We start from the raw sequence: 19,237 nt of genomic DNA on the forward strand, positions 1-19,237 counted from the left end.
CCACGCTCTGGACATGGCTGGGGCGGACACAGGATGGTCTCCACCAGCATGTTGGGTCACAGGGAAGTAGGGGGAGTGTGCCAGGCGCCAGGTGACGTCTGCCACAATGGGCGGATTCTCTGCACCCAGCTCTCTTGAGTCCCATGAAATCAGGTGACCCCCAAAGGCGCACCAGCTGGGGTCGTCCGGGGCAGTTTCCATGCCTCACTGCCCATATCTGAGTAGTCTCTGCAGAATGAGAGCCTAGGATCAGACTGCCTGGGTTGAAATCTGCGTCTGCCACGGGCTAGCTGTGTGAGCACAGGCAAGTTCCTTAACCTTCCTGAGTCTTCATTTCCTCACCTGTAAAAGGAATCTGTAATGGCACCACCTTCATTGTCTGTGCCCACAGCAGGGCCTGGCTCCTGTCGGCAGCCAGCCTGCGTCTGTGGGTGCGTGATGGGTCATTCCCGGGGCACTGTCTTGGACAGACCCAGTCCAAGAGACACTGGTCCAGGGGCTCCAGGACACCCTCTGTGCTCCCCACTCGCTCCTCTTCCCCATGCTGCTTTCTGGCTGCTTCCACGCACAGCCCATACAGTCAAGGGACCTCCTCTGAGTGGCTCTCCCAGGAGAAGCCCCGCCCAGCGCAGAGCCGCATGGGAGCCCGCACTCAAATCTTTTGCATTTGCGAAACCAAGTGAAACAGGAATCTTTCCATTTCTGATGGGATCCGGGGTGCTTCCTATGAAGAGGGTCCCCAAGAATCCCCTTCAAGTGCGTTGCCTGCACTTCCTCCTCAGATGGCTGTGGTAGCCCGTGGCCACCTGTAGCCACGGTGCGTGCTCCCCGTGGGCGGGCAGCCCGTAAAGCAGCCGGGAAGGCTGGGGTACAGCCCCCACCCTGCTCTCTATTCTCTTTGGGAGCGGTGGCCTGCCAGTGGCCAGAAGCCATTCCGGAAATTGGCAAACTGTTTGCAGACCTTAAGCATTAAGATTAAGACCACATGTTGCATTTTAAGGGGGTTGGGGGCGAGATGGTGCTTGGAGGCTGAGAACCGGCTCTCTGGCTTTCTCGTGCTTGCTTCTCTGACGGTGCCCCCCGCGCCCTGCCCGTCCCCAGCCCCCTTCAGCCTCTCTTGTACTGAAGTGGGGCTCACTGGTGTGGTGTCGGAACCAAACGCGTGAAGACTTCGGTTACCCCATAAACCAGCGACTCAGAGCTGTGTTTTCTCAGCTGTAATGTAAGTTTTTATATCTGGCTTCCAAACTCCTACTGCAGCAGTGTAAAAAATGAAAAAGAAGAGCGTTAAGTAATTAAAAAACCTACATAAAACTGAAGGCTGAGAGTTTTCTACAACTGTTTTTTAAAGAGACTGGCTAAAAAGCCCCAGATGTCAGATTTTATTTCTAAATCCTGGCATCTGGCACCATATGCGTTTGGAAATTTGAGTCCTTTGTAGGCCGGGGAGTGGAAATTGCTCCCTTGTTAATGGGCTGCTATGGCTTTCAAGGTCTCCGAGAAGCCAGAACGGTGGCTCCTGGGTCTGTGCCGTCTGGTGGTCTGGAGTAAGGACCCCGAGGGGATGTGTGTGCGGGCGACTGGTGTTTGCGGGGGGTTGCGTGCGCTCCCTCCCAGACCTCCAGCCCCTCTGCAGGGCTTCTCCTGTAGAGGAGTGCTTGCCCGAGCGGGGGCCCTACCCCAGGTCAGAGCCCCCACCCTCACCCCCGCCAGGGTGGTGGGAACAGCCGGGGTCCCTCCCCTCTGCCAGTCTGGGCCTCCCTACATTCTCCTGAACTTACAGTTCCGGTTTCTGGGTCAGGCCAGGGTAGAGGCATCAGGGAAGCTGGGTCCTGCACGACTCATTCCCCCCACCTCCAGGCTGGCGGGTGCGGCCCACACACCTGGGCCCATCACACCTGGAAGTGCCCGTAAACACTTCATGGGCCACGTGGCCACCGGCAGCTGCCATCTGGGGGACCACTGTTTGGACTTTCCTCTTCTCCTCGAACCCAACAAGATTTGCCAAAGAAAAATCTTTGTGTGGTTCTGAAGTTTATTTGGAAAATGGTCAAGGATGGCGTTTGTCCGAGGGGTTGTGGCAGTTTCTCCCGCGGGCCCTCTTCAGGGAGGGATTTGGCGTTAGGTCCTGGGACAGCTTCTTTCTCTGCTGAGCCTTCAGGATCATCCCAAAGTGGTAGCTGCGGACGGGTGGTGTGGCCCGCGCGTTCTGGAGCTCTGCAGATAGCGGGGTACAGCCCGGGGGCCTGACCTTGCTGCGGCAGGAACCACGGGCTGCCCAGCGGCGTGGGAAGCTGCTTCCGAGGCGAAGCCTGCCTTCTGGCCTGCTTGGGGCTGGAGCTGGGGGCCAGCCGGGCAGGTGCTCAGCGGTCTCCCCGGCCCTCCAGCATGGGCAGCAGCTCAGGGATACTGCGGGTCTGGTTCCAGATCTCCACAGTAAAGCCAGTGTTGCAATGAAGTGAGTCAAATTACTTTTTTGGTTTCCCAGTGCGTATGAAAGTTATGTTTACTCTATAGTCTGTTAAGGGTGTAATAGCATTATACCCCCAAAACGTGCATACCTTTTAATTTAAAAATACTTTATTGCTAAAAATTGCTAACTGTCAGCTGAGCTTTCAGTGAGTTACATGCACTGATCATCGAGCACTATAGCGAACACAACAATAATGAAAAAGTTTGAAATACTGCGAGAATTGCCGAAACGTGACACAGACACACAAAGTGAGCAGATGGTGCTGGGAAAATGGTGCCGACAGACTTGCTCGACGCAGGGCTGCCCACAAACCTTCACTTGGTAAAGACGCCCCAGTACCTGCGGAACGAGGTGGGCTGTCCAGCGTGGGTCGGGGCGGCCGCCGGTCTCGGCCCCGGGGTTCCCCCCCGTGTGTGCTGGGATTGTCTCACACGGTCCCAGGGAGGTTGGCTCCGGGGGAGCAGTCCGTGTGGAACTCGAATGCACTTAGTTGATTAGTTTAGTTTTAATGGGACATTTCAAACACGGGCGGAAACGGCTGCAGAGCGGACAGTGTGCTGTTGGCACACCGTGGGACATGGTCTCGCAGCCCCCAGCTCGCTTGGTGACACACACCAGACCAGACGGGGGATCACTTTCTCCTGCAGACACTTCTGTCTGCTGCTCTTGGGGATAAGGGCCCTTGCGTTGCGGTTGTTCCACACAATCCGAATACCGTTGTTACAGACCTAAGTACGCGTCACAATTGCCAGCATCGTCAGATGCCCAGACAGAGGGTGCCATCCCTGGGACAGAGAGACCCAGAGGCAGAACCTTCCCGAGGGGTCTCCAGTCTGTGTCCAGGACACGCAGGCCCTGGGTGTCGCACTCTCGCCCTGGGTCCTCTAGAAGCGGCAGCGTCTCCTGCCACCCTGGCGTCTGAGCCCCTTGGGGCGGGGGGGAGGTGCCTCTCTGATACTTGTTCTCCCGTGTTTTGACTTTCAGGCCACCACATCTACCAACTGGATCCTGGAGTCTCAGAATATCAATGAGCTCAAGTCGGAAATTAACTCGTTGAAGGGGCTGCTTTTAAATCGGTAGGAGGAGAGCGGGCGTGGGCTCGGGCCCGGCGCTCCAGGGGCCCGGCCAGCTGTCGTGGGAGGGGCGCGTCTCCCCGAGGAACCCTGTGCATCCGGCGCCTGATGGAGCTGGGCGACTCGGGCATTGAGTTTGGGAATCTTCGGAGCTTCTGCCTTCCCTCCCTGGGAGGCCCCCTCCCTCCCCAGTCCACGGGGGAGCGTGTGCAGTGCCCCCGCGCTCTCCAGCACAACAGTTCCTCGGCCCTGGCGAGACTCGCCCAGGGATACTTGGAACCAAAATGCAGGACCTGGGGCGAAGGAGAACATCCCCATCCTGAAGCAGGGCCTCCAGGCAGAGATACCACCTCCTCCTCTGTCCTGAGCCCCAGCACGGGCCGCTCGGGGACAGTTTGGCCCCAGAGAAGTTTTTCGCCAAAGGGCCAGGGAGTCCTTGGTTGGAAGGATTCTAGATTCGAGGCAGGGACAGAAACAGTGCCAGCCACCCCCTCCCCAGCTCCTTTGGTCTCCTTCTGCTGTCCCTCTGCGGTGCAGGCACCATCCGTGAACCCCCACAGGGGAGGCTGTGTGACCAGTGCCGCCCTGAGTGGAGGGGGACCCACTTGTCCTGGTTTTAAAACCGCAAGCCCTGTGTCCCAGGAGCCACTCCGTCCTGGGATGGGCACTGGGACAGTGGGTCACCTCACCTGAGGGGCAGTGCGGGGCTTCAGGTGGCCTTGCCTGCATTCTCAGTTCTCCGGGGCTTCGTGGGGACTCCGTGAGGGGGTCCAAAGGCACCAGGTGGCCCTTCACTTGGGGTCAAAGGTGGGGGCTGCAGGGTCTTGTGGCCCCAACTGGGGGATCCGGTCGTCCAAGGCACCTACTTCTAGGCCCTCCCGAAGGGAAGGAATGCGGCCCTAAGAGAGGTGTGTCAGGAGGAGTCGTCCTTGGTTTCTGAACCTCAGAGATAGGAGCCTTGGAGGTCAGAGGAACAGAGTGTGGGCCTTTGGGGAATGTCGGAGCCAGAGAAAGCTCGAAACGCTCATCTTGTTAGCATCTAGGCCGCGGTCGCTCTGTGCTCTCCGTGCTGTGGGATCCGAGGGGAAGAGCTGTTCTGGGACCAGCACTGGTGGACAGTGTGCCCGGGAGAGAGCAGGCTTTTGTCCTCTTGGCTCAGGCAGAGATGGGCCCGTATGCCATCGCCAAGTGGACCTGACCTTCCGGTCCCTCGTGGAATCGGCTTTGGGCCGGCTGGCTGCGGGCTGCGGGAGCAGGGCCCAGGGTGGGGAAGCGGGAGCAGAGAAGCTACTTCCCTGTCCATTGTGGAGCTCAGGGGTTTTCTGGCAAAGTGCACCAGTGTTACCCTTCTGGTTGGGAGGTTTCTGACCCCACGGCCGGTGGCCAGGTCTTCCCACTTCCAGCCAGGCCATGGACAAGGTAGATGGAGTCGAGGCCGTGTGGCTTGGGTTCCCGATTCTCTGGCTCAGTCTCAGTGCCCTGCTGGCTCCCCGTCCTCACCGCCCCTGCTCCAGGGCCGAAGGGCCAGGGGGAGTGGGCTTCCATGGGGGCAGCCCCTGGGGCCAGGTGGCTAGTCCCTGGCAGGGAAGGTCGGGGCCGCAGCGGTACAGGCCTCCCCTGGCTTCCACCGCAGCTGCTCCAGCCTCCGGCCGGCCAAGAGGCCTTCTTTTGGGGAAGCCAGCAGGGAGGGAGGTGAGGGGCTGAGCTCCATCCTGTCCCCTGCTCAGCAGCCCTGGGGGAGCGCTGTGCCAGGGGATGGGGCCTGGGGCTCTGCTCAGGGCCCCAGAGCCCTGGCACCAACCCTGCTTCTCGTCCCCTCTGTCAGGAGGCAGTTCCCGCCGTCGCCCTCAGCTCCCAAGATCCCGTCTTGGCAGATCCCGGTCAAGACCCCGTCACCCTCCAGCCCCGCGGCTGCCAACCACCACAGCAGCAGTGACATCTCACCCGTCAGCAACGAGTCCACATCGTCCTCGCCCGTGAAGGAGGGCCACAGCCCCGAGGGCTCCACGGCCACCTACCACCTGCTGGGCCCCCAGGAGGAGGGCCAGGGCGTGGTGGACGTCAAGGGCCAAGTGCGGATGGAGGTGCAGGGCGAGGAGGAGAAGAGGGAGGACGAGGAGGACGAGGAGGACGAGGACGTGAGCCACGTGGACGAGGAGGACTGCCTCGGGGTGCAGAGGGAGGACCGCCGGGGCGGGGACGGGCAGATCAACGAGCAGGTGGAGAAGCTGCGCCGGCCGGAGGGCGCCAGCAACGAGAACGAGAGGGACTAGGCCGCCGGGGGGTCCCCGCCAGAGGGACGCGGGGCCTGGCTCCTTCTCAGGCTCTGGGAGGGCGGCCTCGACCCGTGTCCGGGCACAGCCGTTGCAGCCTCCGTGGGGCCCGAGCCCTGTGCGTGGGGTCGCATTTCCGTGCGGCCAGCTGCCCCTCACCCGAATGCCAGCCCCAGCCCGCCACTTCCTCTGCTCGGCCCCGGCCCCACGGGCCTGTGACCTTGGCTCATGCCCGGCGGGGGCCGCTGAGTGCTCTGGGCTCCGCCCCCCTGCGCCCCGGCTCCCGGCCGGAGGTCTCGGCCAGGCTGGATCTGCGGGCCTCTCAGCTGACCGAACCCGTGCATGACCAGAGGTAGCTGAGGTACCGGGCTCCGGGTCCCCGTGGGGGCAGGGCTGCCCTGGGGTGTCTGCTGTCCTGCCGCCCTCTTGTCCTGCCTCACGGGGGGCAGGGGGCCGTCCTGTCACATCTCCGGAAGCCACAGGCCCGTGCTCTTCTCTCTCGGCCGGGGCCCCCCCGGGGCCCCCCACAGCCAGGTCTCGTCCAGGTGATGCTGCCCACGCACTGCCCCGGCCCCCCCGTGCCCCGTCATCCTTCCAGACGAATGAAATCATTCTGCACTTCCGCCGTCCTCGCTTGCTGCGTTGTGGCCCAGCTAACCCCGTGGCGGGACGTGCTTTGCTCTTCCACGTAGGAGCCGGGCGCCAGGGCCTCCCTGTCTGCCCTTCCCACCCAGAAACACATGTTCATTTGTGTGATCAGGTAGAGGTTTCAGAATACAAGATGCTACTGTATATAATTGTAATAAATACGAGTTGTCACTATTTAATTCCTGCCTGTGGCTCCCTGTCTGTCGTGGTACCCTGTGCCCGGTGGCCGGGCTCCCCTGGGGCTGTGCCAGGTGTGCCCTGGGGCTGAGGGGGGGTTGGGGGGCCAGGCCTGGGCAGCCCTGCCCTCGGGGCCAAGGGGTGGCGGTCCCCTTCCCGAGGCGGGTTTCGTGAGCTGCGCGCTGCCTGCTGGAGTGTGGTCCTCGGGGCCGAAGGGTGACATCCTGATGCAGGAGGAGAAGGGACCTCATGTTACTGTATATAGACCTGGTGTGGAGTGTGATGAGCTCCCCTTCCTTAAATGGATGCGTGTGCTCCCAGGAGAGCGCGTGTGCGTCTCGCTCTGTCTTCCTCCCCCGGCTCCTGCTCTCCCTCCCTGTCTCCGTTAACCTTCACACGCGCTCAGCTGCGCCCGGAGAAACAGCGCGACCCTCCTTCCGAGGAGCCCCCGCCCCCTCAAGCCCCCACCCGTGCTGTGGCCGGGCGTGGGGACAGAGGGGACGGCCACCTCCAGGTGCCTGTGTAGATACAGAGTGAGGACAGACACAGCGCAGGACGCGTGGCCGTGGGGTTGGAGCCCCGCCGCGCGCTCTGTCCCCGCTGTGGGCGCGCGCCCCGCCGGCCTGCTGACCCCCGCGCTTGTGCCGCTGCCCGCTGCCCGGCCTCGCGCCCGCCGGTGGCCCCGGGCAAGGAGGGGCCGCGGATTGACGGGGGACAGACTCGGCGCTGGGGCTGTTCTGGCTCAGAAAACATTTCTTCTCCTTCCTAGGCACCTTTTGGGGGCTCAGAGCCCAGTGCCCTCCCCGCCGCTGCAGACTCATTCCTGGCTCCGTGGCCCAGGGTACCATGCAGCGTCCCTAGACGGTGATTCAGCTCTTCCCGCTCCTCCTGACCATCCCACCCTCTGGCTGGCTCTCAGGTGTCACCTTTGATGCCATAATCTCCTGCAGCATCGCTGTGGTCCCTTGTCCCCACCACACGCTCCCTAGGGCCCAGCAGACCCCGCAGTGAGAGGCCCCCTGCCGCCTCGGCTGCCGCCTTGGCTGCCCCCGAAGCAGCCGGGCTTCTCAAGTCTGCGGGGGATACAGCGGCCTGTCTGGGGCGGGGACTCCCCTGTGTTGGGGAGCCGGGTGGGGGGGACCCGAGACAAACGAGCGGAGGGTGGAAGCCTGGGCCCAGCCCTGAGCCTCTGCGGGATGTGTCCGGAGACCGAGCTGCCTGCTCTCGGACCCCCTGGGCCACTGCCTCTCCTTCAGGGAATGGAAACGCCAGGTCCTCGGTGGGGTGGGTGCTTTGGGGGTTCCCCCATTCAGCTCTTCAGCTTGGTGACCACTTGTCACCGTCTCTAACTTGGTCTCGAGCTTCCCAAAGGTCCCCCCTGCAGTGGCCCCAGATGGGAAGAGCAGGGGTCAGGGAGCCTGGGGAGGGGCTGTCCGGAACTGTCGGGGTGGGTGTGCCGGGCAGTGGCCCCCCGAGACGGGGCGACCCGAGGCCTCGCCGTCCCCAGCCAGGGGCAGCGGGGTTCATTTGGGTGGGCAGGGCCCTGGGGCTCACGTGTGGGGGATGGGGAAGGAAAACTGGACCTGGAGGCCTTTTGCCCTGCGGGTCCTGAGCTCCAATGTCAGCTTTTGAGGACAGAGAGTCTGGCGAGATTTCAGGGAGGGAAAAAACCCCTCCCCAAAACGGCGTGAGTGCTGCCTAATAAAGGCAGCTGCTGGACGGAGGGAAAACAGCCCTTTGAAAAAAAAAGCCTTTCATTAGAAAAATAATGCATTTCATCCAAATAAGGTAAAAATATTTGGAATGGGGCAGAAGTGAGCAGCAGGCAGCGCCCATCAGGCCTTTCTGGAAGGGGGAAGATTATTAAACTCAATGACAATGTAGTTTTGTAAAGTGTCTTTTAGGAAGGAACCAGCCCCAGCTCTGGAAGGCTGCGGGGCCGCTGTCCCGGCCCTGAGGCCTCCGCCACCGACCCCCCGTGACTCCCAGGCTCTGGCCCCGCCATGGCCGAAGCCCACCCAGGCCAGCCCTGCTCCGGGAGGCTGCTCCCCCACCTGCCCGCCCAGCCTTCTGCGCTCCAGGGCCCTGGCCCCTGGGGCTGGGAAGGAGAGCTTTCTGGGGGCGGGAAGGGGCTGCGTTTGGAGTGTTGGGTGTTTGTCCTATGGTGGAAGCGCAGCGCAGAGGTTTCAACAGTCCTGTCGGTACAGAAAGGAGTAGAGAGCACGGGTCTCCCCTCTTCTCCGGCTTGGTGTGCGGCTGTGCCTGCGGGCCTCCCCCCTGTATTTTAGTAAAGACCCGAGTGGTCCTGTGACTTGCTTGTCATGTGTCTTTGGGGGCTCACACCAAGCGGGAGTGGAGGGCTTCTCTAGAAGCTTCCTCTCCCACCCTTGCCCTTTGCCCAGCCAGGAGCGCTGAGGTTGATTCTTGGGTTCTGGGTTCTTGGGTCTGGTCCCAGAACCGCCCTCTCCTCTGGTGACTGCCCCAGCCCTGCCCCTGCCCTCCTCCTGCCTCAGCCCTGCCCCAGCTCTACCCCTGCCCCAGAGCCCAAGGAGGAGGAAGGGCAGGCAGGAGACGTTTTCTGACAACCTGACCTCAGGAGTTTACTTAATCCTTAGTGTTTCTTCGTCTGTTTGTTTAAGACAGTTTCTGCCAAGGCACCCAGGGAAGAGGGTCGAGGGCTCCAGGCAGCAGAAACAAAGGTGCTGGTGAGACCCTGCAGGTGCGGCTGCGGCCTGGGGTGCTCACCTGGGGCGGGGGGGGACCCCAGTCCTGCAACTCGGCCTTGCACAGCTGTCTCCCACCCTGGGGTCAGCCGCCCCTGCTGGGGAGGGGGCGGGGGGGCGGCCACCGGGGAGACACCTTCAGGGTGTGGTGCTGGGATGCGACGGACTCCCCCATCCATGGGACGGCCTGAGCTGGGGGGTGCTCTCTGCAGCCCCCGGGGCCCCCAGCCCCCGGCTCCCCGACCGCCCTCCAGCATCATGCGTGCCTTTCACCTGGATTATGAACAAGTCTTAGTAGTTCCTGAGCACTTTAAAGTTCAGGCTTTTCTAGAAGAAGAGAGATTTCACTCTTTCGTAAGGGGAATGCCTGAAGCCCTTCTTGCTCCCTGGCAAGTCCTGGAAGGACCTTCTTCGTGTGACAGCCACATTTTTAAATCCCCCGCAAACTCCCAGTGTCCGGCCTCTGCCTCCCCCAGCCAGCGGCCCCGGGAGAGTGGTTTCCAGCATTAAGCAGTTCCGGGGATGCCCGAGAGGGGCTCTGGCCAGGGCTGAGCGGGTTCTTGGGTGGGGAGAAAGCTTTGGACTTCCCGAGGCCACGAAGCCACGTGTCTCCCCCAAGTGGCAGGGGTGCGGGGCTCACAGCAGCAGCAGCTGGGGCGCCGGCTGCCTCCCGTGCTGGCTGCGGGCCTCCTGGGAGCCGCTTCCTGTCTGGCCGACGGAGAAGGTGGGGCAGCTCCTCCCAGCGAGGGTGGCACGGGCCGGGCCCCACAAGGTCCCCAGGGCTCCAGCCCGTCTGAAGGGCCCCGCTGTCCACCCTGCTTCCGGGAAGCCTGACCTGGGCCGCGGGGCGGCCACATTTCTTCGGCCACACGTTGGGCCCTGGTCCCGGGCCAAGAGTGCCTGAGGGGCCAGGGCCACCTCCCGGGGGCCGGCGAGCAGGCCAGGCCGCCTTTGCCCCGGTGGACGGTGCATGCTGGCGACCGGGCCCAGGGAGGGGGCCTGCCCGTCGCTGGGTCCGGGTGGGGATGGGGCAAGGAGGCTCGTGAATGCCGGGCCCGACTCCTGTGGACGGATGACTCAGCTGCGGGTGTGGGAGGTGGGCAGGCCGCTGAGCTCAGCGTGAGCCTGTGCGGCTGGTTCTGGCTCTTTCTGAGAGATTACAAAACTCTTCAGTTTGCCCCCGTTTGGGTGTAGGAGCATCACAGCACCGCAGCTCATGAAATCCAAGAATGAAGACGTGTTTTACTGCGCTTCCTACTGGGTCCGACGGCGGGCGGCGGGGGGGGGGGGGGGGGGGGAGGGCAGGGGGGCGGGGAGCGGGGGGGGGGGCAGGGGGGCGGGGAGCGGGGCGCTGCTGCAGGTGCGAGCCCCTCCCTCCCGGGGGTGGAGGAACGGGGTCTCGGTGGGCACCAGCTCCTGGTGGGAGATGGAGCCGCTTCTCTCTGCCCTCACCTGGGCGCCGTGCCTGGGACTCGGGGCAGGGAGCTGGCCTGGTGCAGCCTCCTGATGGTTCCCAGGTCCTTGTCCCCTGTAGGGTGTTTGGAGGGGCACCTCGAGACCCAGCGCCCGCCTCCTTGGGCCGGGTACAAGGCCCTCCTGATCTAGCCCCCTGGGCCTGGTGCCTGCCTTGTCCTGAGTCAAGCTTGGAAGCCGGGCCTGCCGGCACCTGGGCTGGGCCACCCTCTTGTCCACTGTGTGTGGGTCTGCCGAGATCTGTCTGGGCCAGGAAGGCCTGGGGGGATCTGGGGAGGGAGCGTTTGTGCTTGCGGCAAGGGGGTGGGGGGGCATCTGCTCTGAGTCGCTCCTTCCTTCCCTGGGCCCCAGGAGTCCCTGAGAGGCAGCTGATGCGGGAGCCCCCGCGAGCTGGCCCTCCAAGGCCTCCCTGGGCCCTGCCCCCCAGCCCCCTGCTGCGGCACCCACGGGCAGCCCTGCGGCCTGGCCACCCACTCGCCAGCTGAGGTCCGGGCTTGGCTCCGTGCCACCCCTCGGGCCCCATGGGAGGGCCGCTCGGCCCACCAGGGCCTGTGAAGCTCCAATAATGGTTTTAATTTGTTGAACTTGTGTTTTATCCCATAAATTAGTCACTGTTTTATTTAACAGAATCGAGATATCCACAAACAATAGGCGAGTTCCAACTTGAACATTTTAATAAGACAGAAAAAAGTATATATTTTCGCGTCTGTTACAAACATATTTATGTAAATAGCCTGTGGGCTGCGTTCCAGGAAGAAAGAAGAAAAGGAAGGGCCTTCTGTGCTGGGGCTGGGCTGGAAAGGAGGCTTTTGCGGTGGGAAGGGCACTGAGCAGGGTGCTGGGCGGTGCGGCCCTGGGGAACTCGGGGGGAGAGGCAGCCCCTGCGCAGGTCCTCCTGCAGCCACCGTACCCCGCACCCCCAGCCCTGGCAGGCCGCTGCCCAACCAGGAAAGTGGGGCCCCTGGTCCCTCCTCGGGAAGGTGGGTGTGCTCAGTGCAGGGCTGTGACACGCAGGGAGGTGGTCCGCCAAGTGGAAGGACTTGGGGGATCCCACACATGTCCCCCCCCCCCCCGTAGGGCTTTGGGATGCTTTGGCCACCTGGAAGGAGGTCAGCTCAGGGCAAGGCTGGCAAGATAGGGCTCATGGGAACTGGGTCACCATTTAGAAGTGTCGGGGATACCAGGCCCGCGCTCTGGGCCAGCCCGGTCCTGATCCTGCCGCCACCCACGCTTGCGAGGGAGACCCCCTGCCAGGGGGCCGCCAGGGACAGCAGCTCCGGCCCGGGGCTGGTGGCTGCGGACCTAGGAATCAGCCCCCTCTGGCTCTGCCCCCGTGTGCTCCAGGCAGGAGCTGAGCCAGCATCCGGATCGGATCCGGGTACGCGCCGTTCCCAGCCCAGGCAGGTCCCTGCAGGAAGGAGGAAGGAGCCGAAGGAGGAGGCAGAGGGGTGACCCTGCCAAGCGCCTGCCCAGTAGCCCTGGCCTGAAAAGTTGGGGCCGGCCAGGGTCTTGGGGCCCGGGGAGCCCATGGAGCCTTTGCCTGAGGCCAGAGGCTTCTGTGCCAGTCGGCTGTGCCCTCCAGCAGCCCCTGAGCCTCACGCGGGGGCTTCGGGCAGCGCTGGGGAAGGAGGCCGCCCTTTGAGTGCACAGGGCCTGAGCGCCCCACCGCCTGTGCCCAGCAACGGGTAGGAAATTGGGCCCATCCCAGGGCGAAACTGGTCTGCCCCTTTGCTGCCAGGGTTGAGGGGTGACTGACGCCCTCCATGCCTCCCTGGCTTGTGGAGCCCGGCTGTGGCTGGGTCACGCTGCACAGCTGGGTCCCTGCCGGCCACTTGGGGCTGATTTTTAAAAAATAAAAGATCACTTGATAGATGTTTTTCCAGTTTTTATTGAGTGAAAATGTCAAACCTTGCATCAGTCATGCAAAAAAAAAAAAATCAAATAAATAAAACACATATATTAAATTTCTAATAGCACTAAATTCAAGTGGAAAAATATTCAGTTAACCAGGTGCCGAGGAGACCAGATTCAAGTAATCAGAGCACACGCTGTTGAGTTCGGTTTTCACGTTCTGCATTTTTTCGTCTCAAAACCTCTCTATATATCTCTATATATCTATATATGTATATACATATAGATATATACACACATATGTGCATACATATTATTTTGTATTTATATATATACACATACATAGTTATAAAACATTAAAAAGAGCATTGGTGGATCAAGCATTGTTTTCCCCACAGAAAGAAAAGAAAACAAGAATTACACATTAAAATTCAAAATGAGCTAGCAATGGCTTATAGTCCTAGTGTGCAACATGGAGGTTACAAAAGGCTAGACTTCGCACTGTCGGCATCTTCGATTTTCTTTTTTCTTTTTAATTCTGCTACATTGAAAAATGTTTTTGTGTTTTGTTTTTTTTGTTTTTTCTTTTTTTGTTTGTTTTCCTTTATAAAACTCCCTCCACACACCCAGCGGTTCGGCGGTGGGGCACAGAGTCTGGGCAGGTGCCTGGCAGCAGCGCGCGGCGCCCACAGAATTCAGGAGGCTCCGGTAGGGGCTGTTTTAGACAACGACTTGCTGCCTGTTGAATTGGGTACGCTCCGTGTGGCCGCTCCTCCCTCCCTCTCCAGTGCAGATGATCCTGGCTCTCTGGCTGTGGGCAGCCAAGAGGACACACACACACACACACATACACACGCACACACACGCACACACATACAGACCAAAAAAAAAAAAAAAAAAACAAAAACAAAACACCAGCTTCCCCTGCCATCTGGGGCTCCCCTTGGAGATCTGCCGGGAGGCTCTGGGCGACAGGCCTCCTCCAGGCTGGGCATGGCTCTCTCCCTGTGGCCGAGTCTCAGGGTCCCACCTGAGCCATGCTGGTGGCCAGGACTGGAGACACGGGAAGCTCGGGCCCTCTGCCCTCGTCCCTGTCCCCGTCACAGCCACTGGCCACCTGGTGCCCTCCCCCCTCCCTGCCAAGCTGGGCTCAGTGACCTCACCCACTCTGGGAAGGGGGGATGTTTTGCAAAGGGAAGCAAATCTGGGTGGGCTGCACCAGTAAAGAAGCATCCCAAACAAACAAAAAATAAAAACAAACTGGGAAAAAAAAAAAAAAAAAAAAAAAAAGCCCTATAAAGCCACACGCATAACCAATAGAGAAAAACTCAATTGTTAAGTTAACTACAAACTTGTATCAACAGTAATAGTCCTTTTTCCTTGTTTCTACAAAATTCAAGTTAAAAGTTGGAATCACGCAGCTCCCGTCAGTGCTAGTGTAAGGACAGACAGCCTCAGACTGGTAAGGCCTCGAAAATCAATGCGAAACGAAATCCCACGTGAGCGATTGCACTCGGTGTCCAACCTCAGGGCTGGTCCGAGGCGGGCCTGTGCTCTTGGGGCCCGCCTGCCTTTTTTTTTTTTTTTTTTTTTGTTCTATGTAGAATAATAACCTTTACAGGAAAAATACTGTACAACTTTTTCGCATTTTTCCCCCCATTTTGAATATTAAAGCCCCAAACAGTGGTATCCTTCCTGTTCCCACCACGTGGGCGGCTGAGACCCCTGCGGGGCCCAGCACCCCAGCACCCGCTGCTCGTTGGTTTGGAAGCGCACCCAGCTTAGGCCTCCCCCCAGGGGGCGAGGCTGGGGCCTGGGAGTCACCGATGGGCAGGCCGAGGGCCCCAGCCCTCGGGAGCAGACGCCAGGGCTGGGCCCCGCGGTGGGGCGCAGCGCCCGGGCCTCCCAGCTAGCCTAATTCTTCCGTGAGGTTCCCTCCGCGGTCCCTGCAGTGTCGCCTCTGCCCCCCCCCCAATGCCCCAGGGCCCGGAGGGAGCGTCTTAGCTGCATGAATGGAAGGCCCTGCCAGATGCTGCTGGGGCCCGCCTCTGGGGGTGAGGGGTGGGGGTCGCGGTGACCCCCAGCGCCCTTCCCAGTCCTGAGCAATGAGGAATCCCACCGGCCTGGTCGTGGGGCCCGGGGTCCGGCCGCGGGGAGGGGCGCGCGGGGGCGGCTGCCCGGTCGTCGGCGCCCGCCTGGCCCTGGGGGGTGGGGGCCCCTGCTCCTCGGTCCCACCCCGGACAAGAGCACCTTCTGTTTCCCTGAAGAAGAAGATCCCCGAAGTGCAGCCAGAGGAGGGTCGCTCGCAGCCTGTCCTTCGAGCCGCGGGCCGCGGGCGGGGCGGGGGCGGCCCCGGAGCACCAGAGGGAGGCCCCCGCCTCTGTCCTGAGACGGACTCGGGGTCCGGAAGCACCGGCGGGGCCGCCCCGAGCCCGGCAGCGGGGGCGACCGTCTCGCTCTGGACCGAGGGCAGCGCTGCCCAGAAACAGCATCTCTTACGAAGGGACTCGCAGTGGCCACCAGGGCAGAGGGCGCTGCCGAGGCGGCCCCGGCCCCGGGTCCCCCCACCCCCGACGGCCGGCTAGGGCGAGGCTGCGGCGGGCGTGGGGGCCGCCAGCTCCGGGCTCCGCGCCCCGGGCCCCGCCGCCGCCGCCGTCGCCGCCTCGGCCAGCGACTCCTCGGAGTCGGTGCGCAGGTCCTCGTCGTCGTCGTCGTCCTCGTCGTCGTCGTCCTCGTCGTTGTCGTCCTCGTCCTCGTCCTCGTCGTCGTCCGCCTCCTCGGGCAGCTCCAGCTCCTCCTCCTCGTCCTCCTGCGACGACTCCCCGGCCGCGTGGCCAGGAGCGGGCGCAGCGGGGCCATCGCGGGGCCCGGGGCCGTCGGGCGGGCCGGGGTCGCCGGGATCGCTCGCGTCGCCCAGCCCCAGCGCCCCCGGCCCTCCTGCAGCGGCGGCGGCGGCGGCGGCGGCGGCGGCGGGCGGCAGGAAGAGCAGGGCGCCCCCGGGCTCGGCGCCCAGCGACAGCGCCCCGTCCAGGCCGACGGCGGGGCCGGGGGACGCGGCGGGCGGCTCCCCGCGCTCCTGCTTCTCGTGCTTGCGCTTGTGCGAGTCCATCTGCGACATGCCCACCACCGTGTGGCGGCAGCCCGGGTAGGTGCAGTGGAAGTGCGAGCACTTGAGCTTGTACTTGCAGTCGGGCACCGCGCAGTCGGCGCTCGAGCTGAACTGGCAGAAGCCCGCCGCGCTGATCACGTCCTGCTTGCCGTGGTGCTTGCGGTGCGCCGTGACCTTGGTGCTGTCGGTGCAGCGGAAGCGGCAGCGCAGGCAGTGGAAGTGCGTGCTGCTGCCCGAGAAGGGGCAGTCGGCGAAGTGGCAGCGGAGGGAGGCCTTGAAGCGCTTGAAGTCGTCCAGCACGAGGTTGTCCACGCGGTCGTGGTGCTGCGCGTGCTTGTACATGTGCGTGCGCCCGCAGAACTTGTAGCCGCAGTTCTCCCGCGTGCAGTGGTAGTGGGTGACCTTGAGCGAGAACTGGCACGCCGCGTCCTTGCAGTCCTCGTAGAGGTCAAAGCGCCGGAAGCCCTCCAGCATCATGCCCTCGTCCAGCATCTTCCGCGAGGAGGCCGTCTTGCGCCTCTTGCCGAAGGGCGACATGTCCTCAATGATCCAGAAGCGCTTCTTGGCCCCGGAGGCTGTGGGCATGGAGATGGTGTTCCCTGGGGGAGGGGCGGGGGAGGTCAGTGCCCCTGCGGTACCATTCTCAGCATGGCACCCATGCCAGCTCCCGGGGCCTGGCACCATGGCCAGGGGGTGCCCCTGGGGGGGTCACCGCCTTGGCTCCTGCGGCCCCAAGGGGGCTCTGGGGGCCTCTGCCCTCCCCCTCCCCAGGAGAGCCTGGGAGCCCCAGGCTTCCCCTTGCGTCATCCCATGTCTGCAGGATAACCGCACAGGCACCCGCCTGGGGTGGCAGAGCAAGTAGCTGGGTGGGTGGGGTGTGTGGTGGCTGCTTCCTGGCCAGTTTGGGTGGGAAGCGAGGACATGTCCTGGTGCTAATTGAAGCTGAAGGGGGAATCTAGGTCGGCAGAGTATAATTACCCAGGTTGGACGAGGGCCAGGACGCCATCATGCACCCGCCTCTAATGAGGGACAAGCCAGCTCCTTCTCCGGCTGGCTAACCAGTTCCCCTGGCGGCCCACCTGTCTGCCCAGGGGACCAGCCTACTTGCAAAAGGGAGGCCAGGCACCCCGGGGCTGTTTGGGACTGTAACTCCCTGCCCGGAGGGACACCTTCCCCTTTGTACCAAAAGGTTCTTTAAGGTCTTGTTGGGGTCTTCTGGCCCCAGTTAGCTGGGAGAGGGCAGCTCTGCTGAGGGCCTGGGGCCAGAGCAGGGGCTCAGCCAACAGATGGGTGCCCATCCGTGCTCTCCCTCCTGGACCCGACTGCTTCCCTAGACTTAGGGTGCCCTATAGCCAGGGCTGCCTGGCTGGCAGTGCGGCTCTTCTTCCGCTACCCCCTTTCTGGGATGCACCGTGGCCCCTGTGGCTGCAGGGTGAGGGCTGTGGCACAGGATATCTGGGAAGGGGCGGCCATCCTAGGGCTCCCTGCCCCACAGCCTAGAAACCAGAGGGAAAGCTCCAGGGCTCAGCCCTAGCCAGGGTCAAGGGCGGGTATCCCTCCGGGCTTCTCCCATGTAGCTGCCCCACTCAGCCCGCCGGGAACCTGCCTAGAAGGCCCAGCCTGCACGGCCCCACTGGGCTGCACCGTCCATTCAGGTATAGACCCAGTCACCCACCCTTAGCAGGTGAAACCAAGGCCTGCCATGGGTTGGGGGTGCCCAGCAGAGGACAAGGGACAGCCTGGGGCTAGGAGATCAGGTGTGTGAGCAGCAGCAGCTGTCACAGGGTCCTGCCTGGTTATGCTAGTGACAGCTTTCCATGGGCTGAATTCCATGGGTGGGGGGGCCCTCTACCCTGCTCTCTGCCACAGCCCCGGGTCTGGCACAGTACTGGCCTGGCACTCGGGCAGAATGGGAGGCACAAATGAGTGAGGGCAGGTGCAGAGCCGGGGTGATGAGTACAGCGAAGGGGAGGGAAGGTAGGTCTCATCCCTGCACAGCATCGGATGCATGGAGGTGGGTGGGAGGAACAGGAGGTCCCTCTGCCAGCGAGCACGCCTGGGGCTGGGCCCTGAAGACCCCCTGCCTCTCCCTGCTTGGCCCCAGGGATGGGGTTCAGGCTGCCAGGACCTTGCCTGGACCCAGTGCGGGCAGGAGTCGAGAGGAGCTGTCCACGGGGCAGGACTAGGCTCTCCGGTTTCGGGCTGGGGGTACTGGGCTGTGAGGGGCCCAAGGTGGCCTGGTCCTCGGCCCAGCAAAGCCACAGAAAAAGGTCAGGTCCCGGATCATGGCCTTGAGGGTCAGCTGGGGTGACAAACACCGGTGAGGAGGTGTGTGCGAATTACCTGCGGCGTCCTGAACTAGGGGTACGTCACTTTTTACTGGAGTTGGAGTGGCAGTGGCGGGCGGGAAGCGGGGGGGGCTGCCGACAGGGTGGCCCAGGCCCCGCGTGGCTCCAAGAGTGGCACTCAGCAGAGAGTATGAGAGACAGGGCGGAGACAAGAGGCATGGGAGGGAGGGGAGGGGTGCCCGGAGCACGGCGGCTGAGAAGGATGGGGTCAGTGGGGGCTGCGGAGCCCCGCGGGCAGCCTCGTCGCCAGCGGCAGCAGGAGGAGGAAGAGGAGGAGGAAGAGGAGCCGGGCAGCCTGGAGAGGGTGGAGAAAAGCAGAAAAAAAAAAAAAAAAAAAAAAAAAAAGAAAACCAAAACAAAGAAAAAACAAACAAAAAAGAACCCAAATGAGAAACCCAATGGCAGAAGCAAGTATGATATGAAAACATGTGGACAGAGGAGGAGCAGAGAGGCAACACGAGAGAGTAGGGAAGGAGGTGGCGGGGGTGTGGGGGGAGAACGGGAGGGGGAGGCTGTGCAGGGGGAGGTCACGGCGGCCTTGGGGTCGGCCTGTGGCCCAGCTCAGCCTGGGGCGGAGTCCGGTCTGGGCCAGTCGCTGGGGTGGTGGGCCTGGTGCCTGGGCCCCCCGCTCTGGCATGTCCCGGCCTACCTGCCCTCCGGGCGGAGGGCTGTGCTACTCTGTTCGCGCTCAGAGAGGACAACCCAGGGTCCCCTCCTGGAAACTGAAGCCAAGGGCTGAGTGCTGGCAGGAGATGGCCTCTTCGACCCGTGTCCCAAAGGCTCCTCCCCAATTGCCGTGCCACACCCAGAGGCCGGCTCTGGCTCCCTCTGAGGCCACTTGACCATGACCCTCCAGTCCTCAGGGGGATCCAGCAGTGCCTGGGGCCCTGGAAGGAGGGGCCCGTCTGGAAGTCCCCAGGCCCCCCGCACTCACCGGCCGCGGTGCTTTCGTTGCCCACCGGGGTGCTGGAGCAGCTCCGGTCCATGGTGGATGACTCGGAGGACACGGCGCCAGGGCTGCAGCCCGTGTAGTCCATGTAGTCATCCGTCTCCGCATCCATCAGGCTCGGGGGGCCCTGAAAGCAAGCA

The 19,237-nt window shown here is 62.6% G+C and overlaps 1 protein-coding gene across 1 annotated transcript in view; it reads left to right on the plus strand.

Moving 5' to 3' along the window:
• Positions 1-6,646, plus strand: part of PEX14 (peroxisomal biogenesis factor 14) — a 138,175-nt gene extending 131,529 nt beyond the window's left edge. The window contains exons 8-9 of the mRNA XM_044237135.1: positions 3,458-3,549; positions 5,372-6,646. Of these exons, the coding sequence (XP_044093070.1) occupies positions 3,458-3,549; positions 5,372-5,819 (540 nt within the window). The 3' untranslated portion in view covers positions 5,820-6,646. The remainder of the gene's footprint in view (positions 1-3,457; positions 3,550-5,371) is intronic.
• The last annotated feature ends 12,591 nt before the right edge of the window (positions 6,647-19,237 follow it).

Source organism: Neovison vison, chromosome 2, assembly GCF_020171115.1.
Source record: "Neovison vison isolate M4711 chromosome 2, ASM_NN_V1, whole genome shotgun sequence".
Classification (NCBI taxonomy): Eukaryota; Metazoa; Chordata; class Mammalia; order Carnivora; family Mustelidae; genus Neogale; species Neogale vison.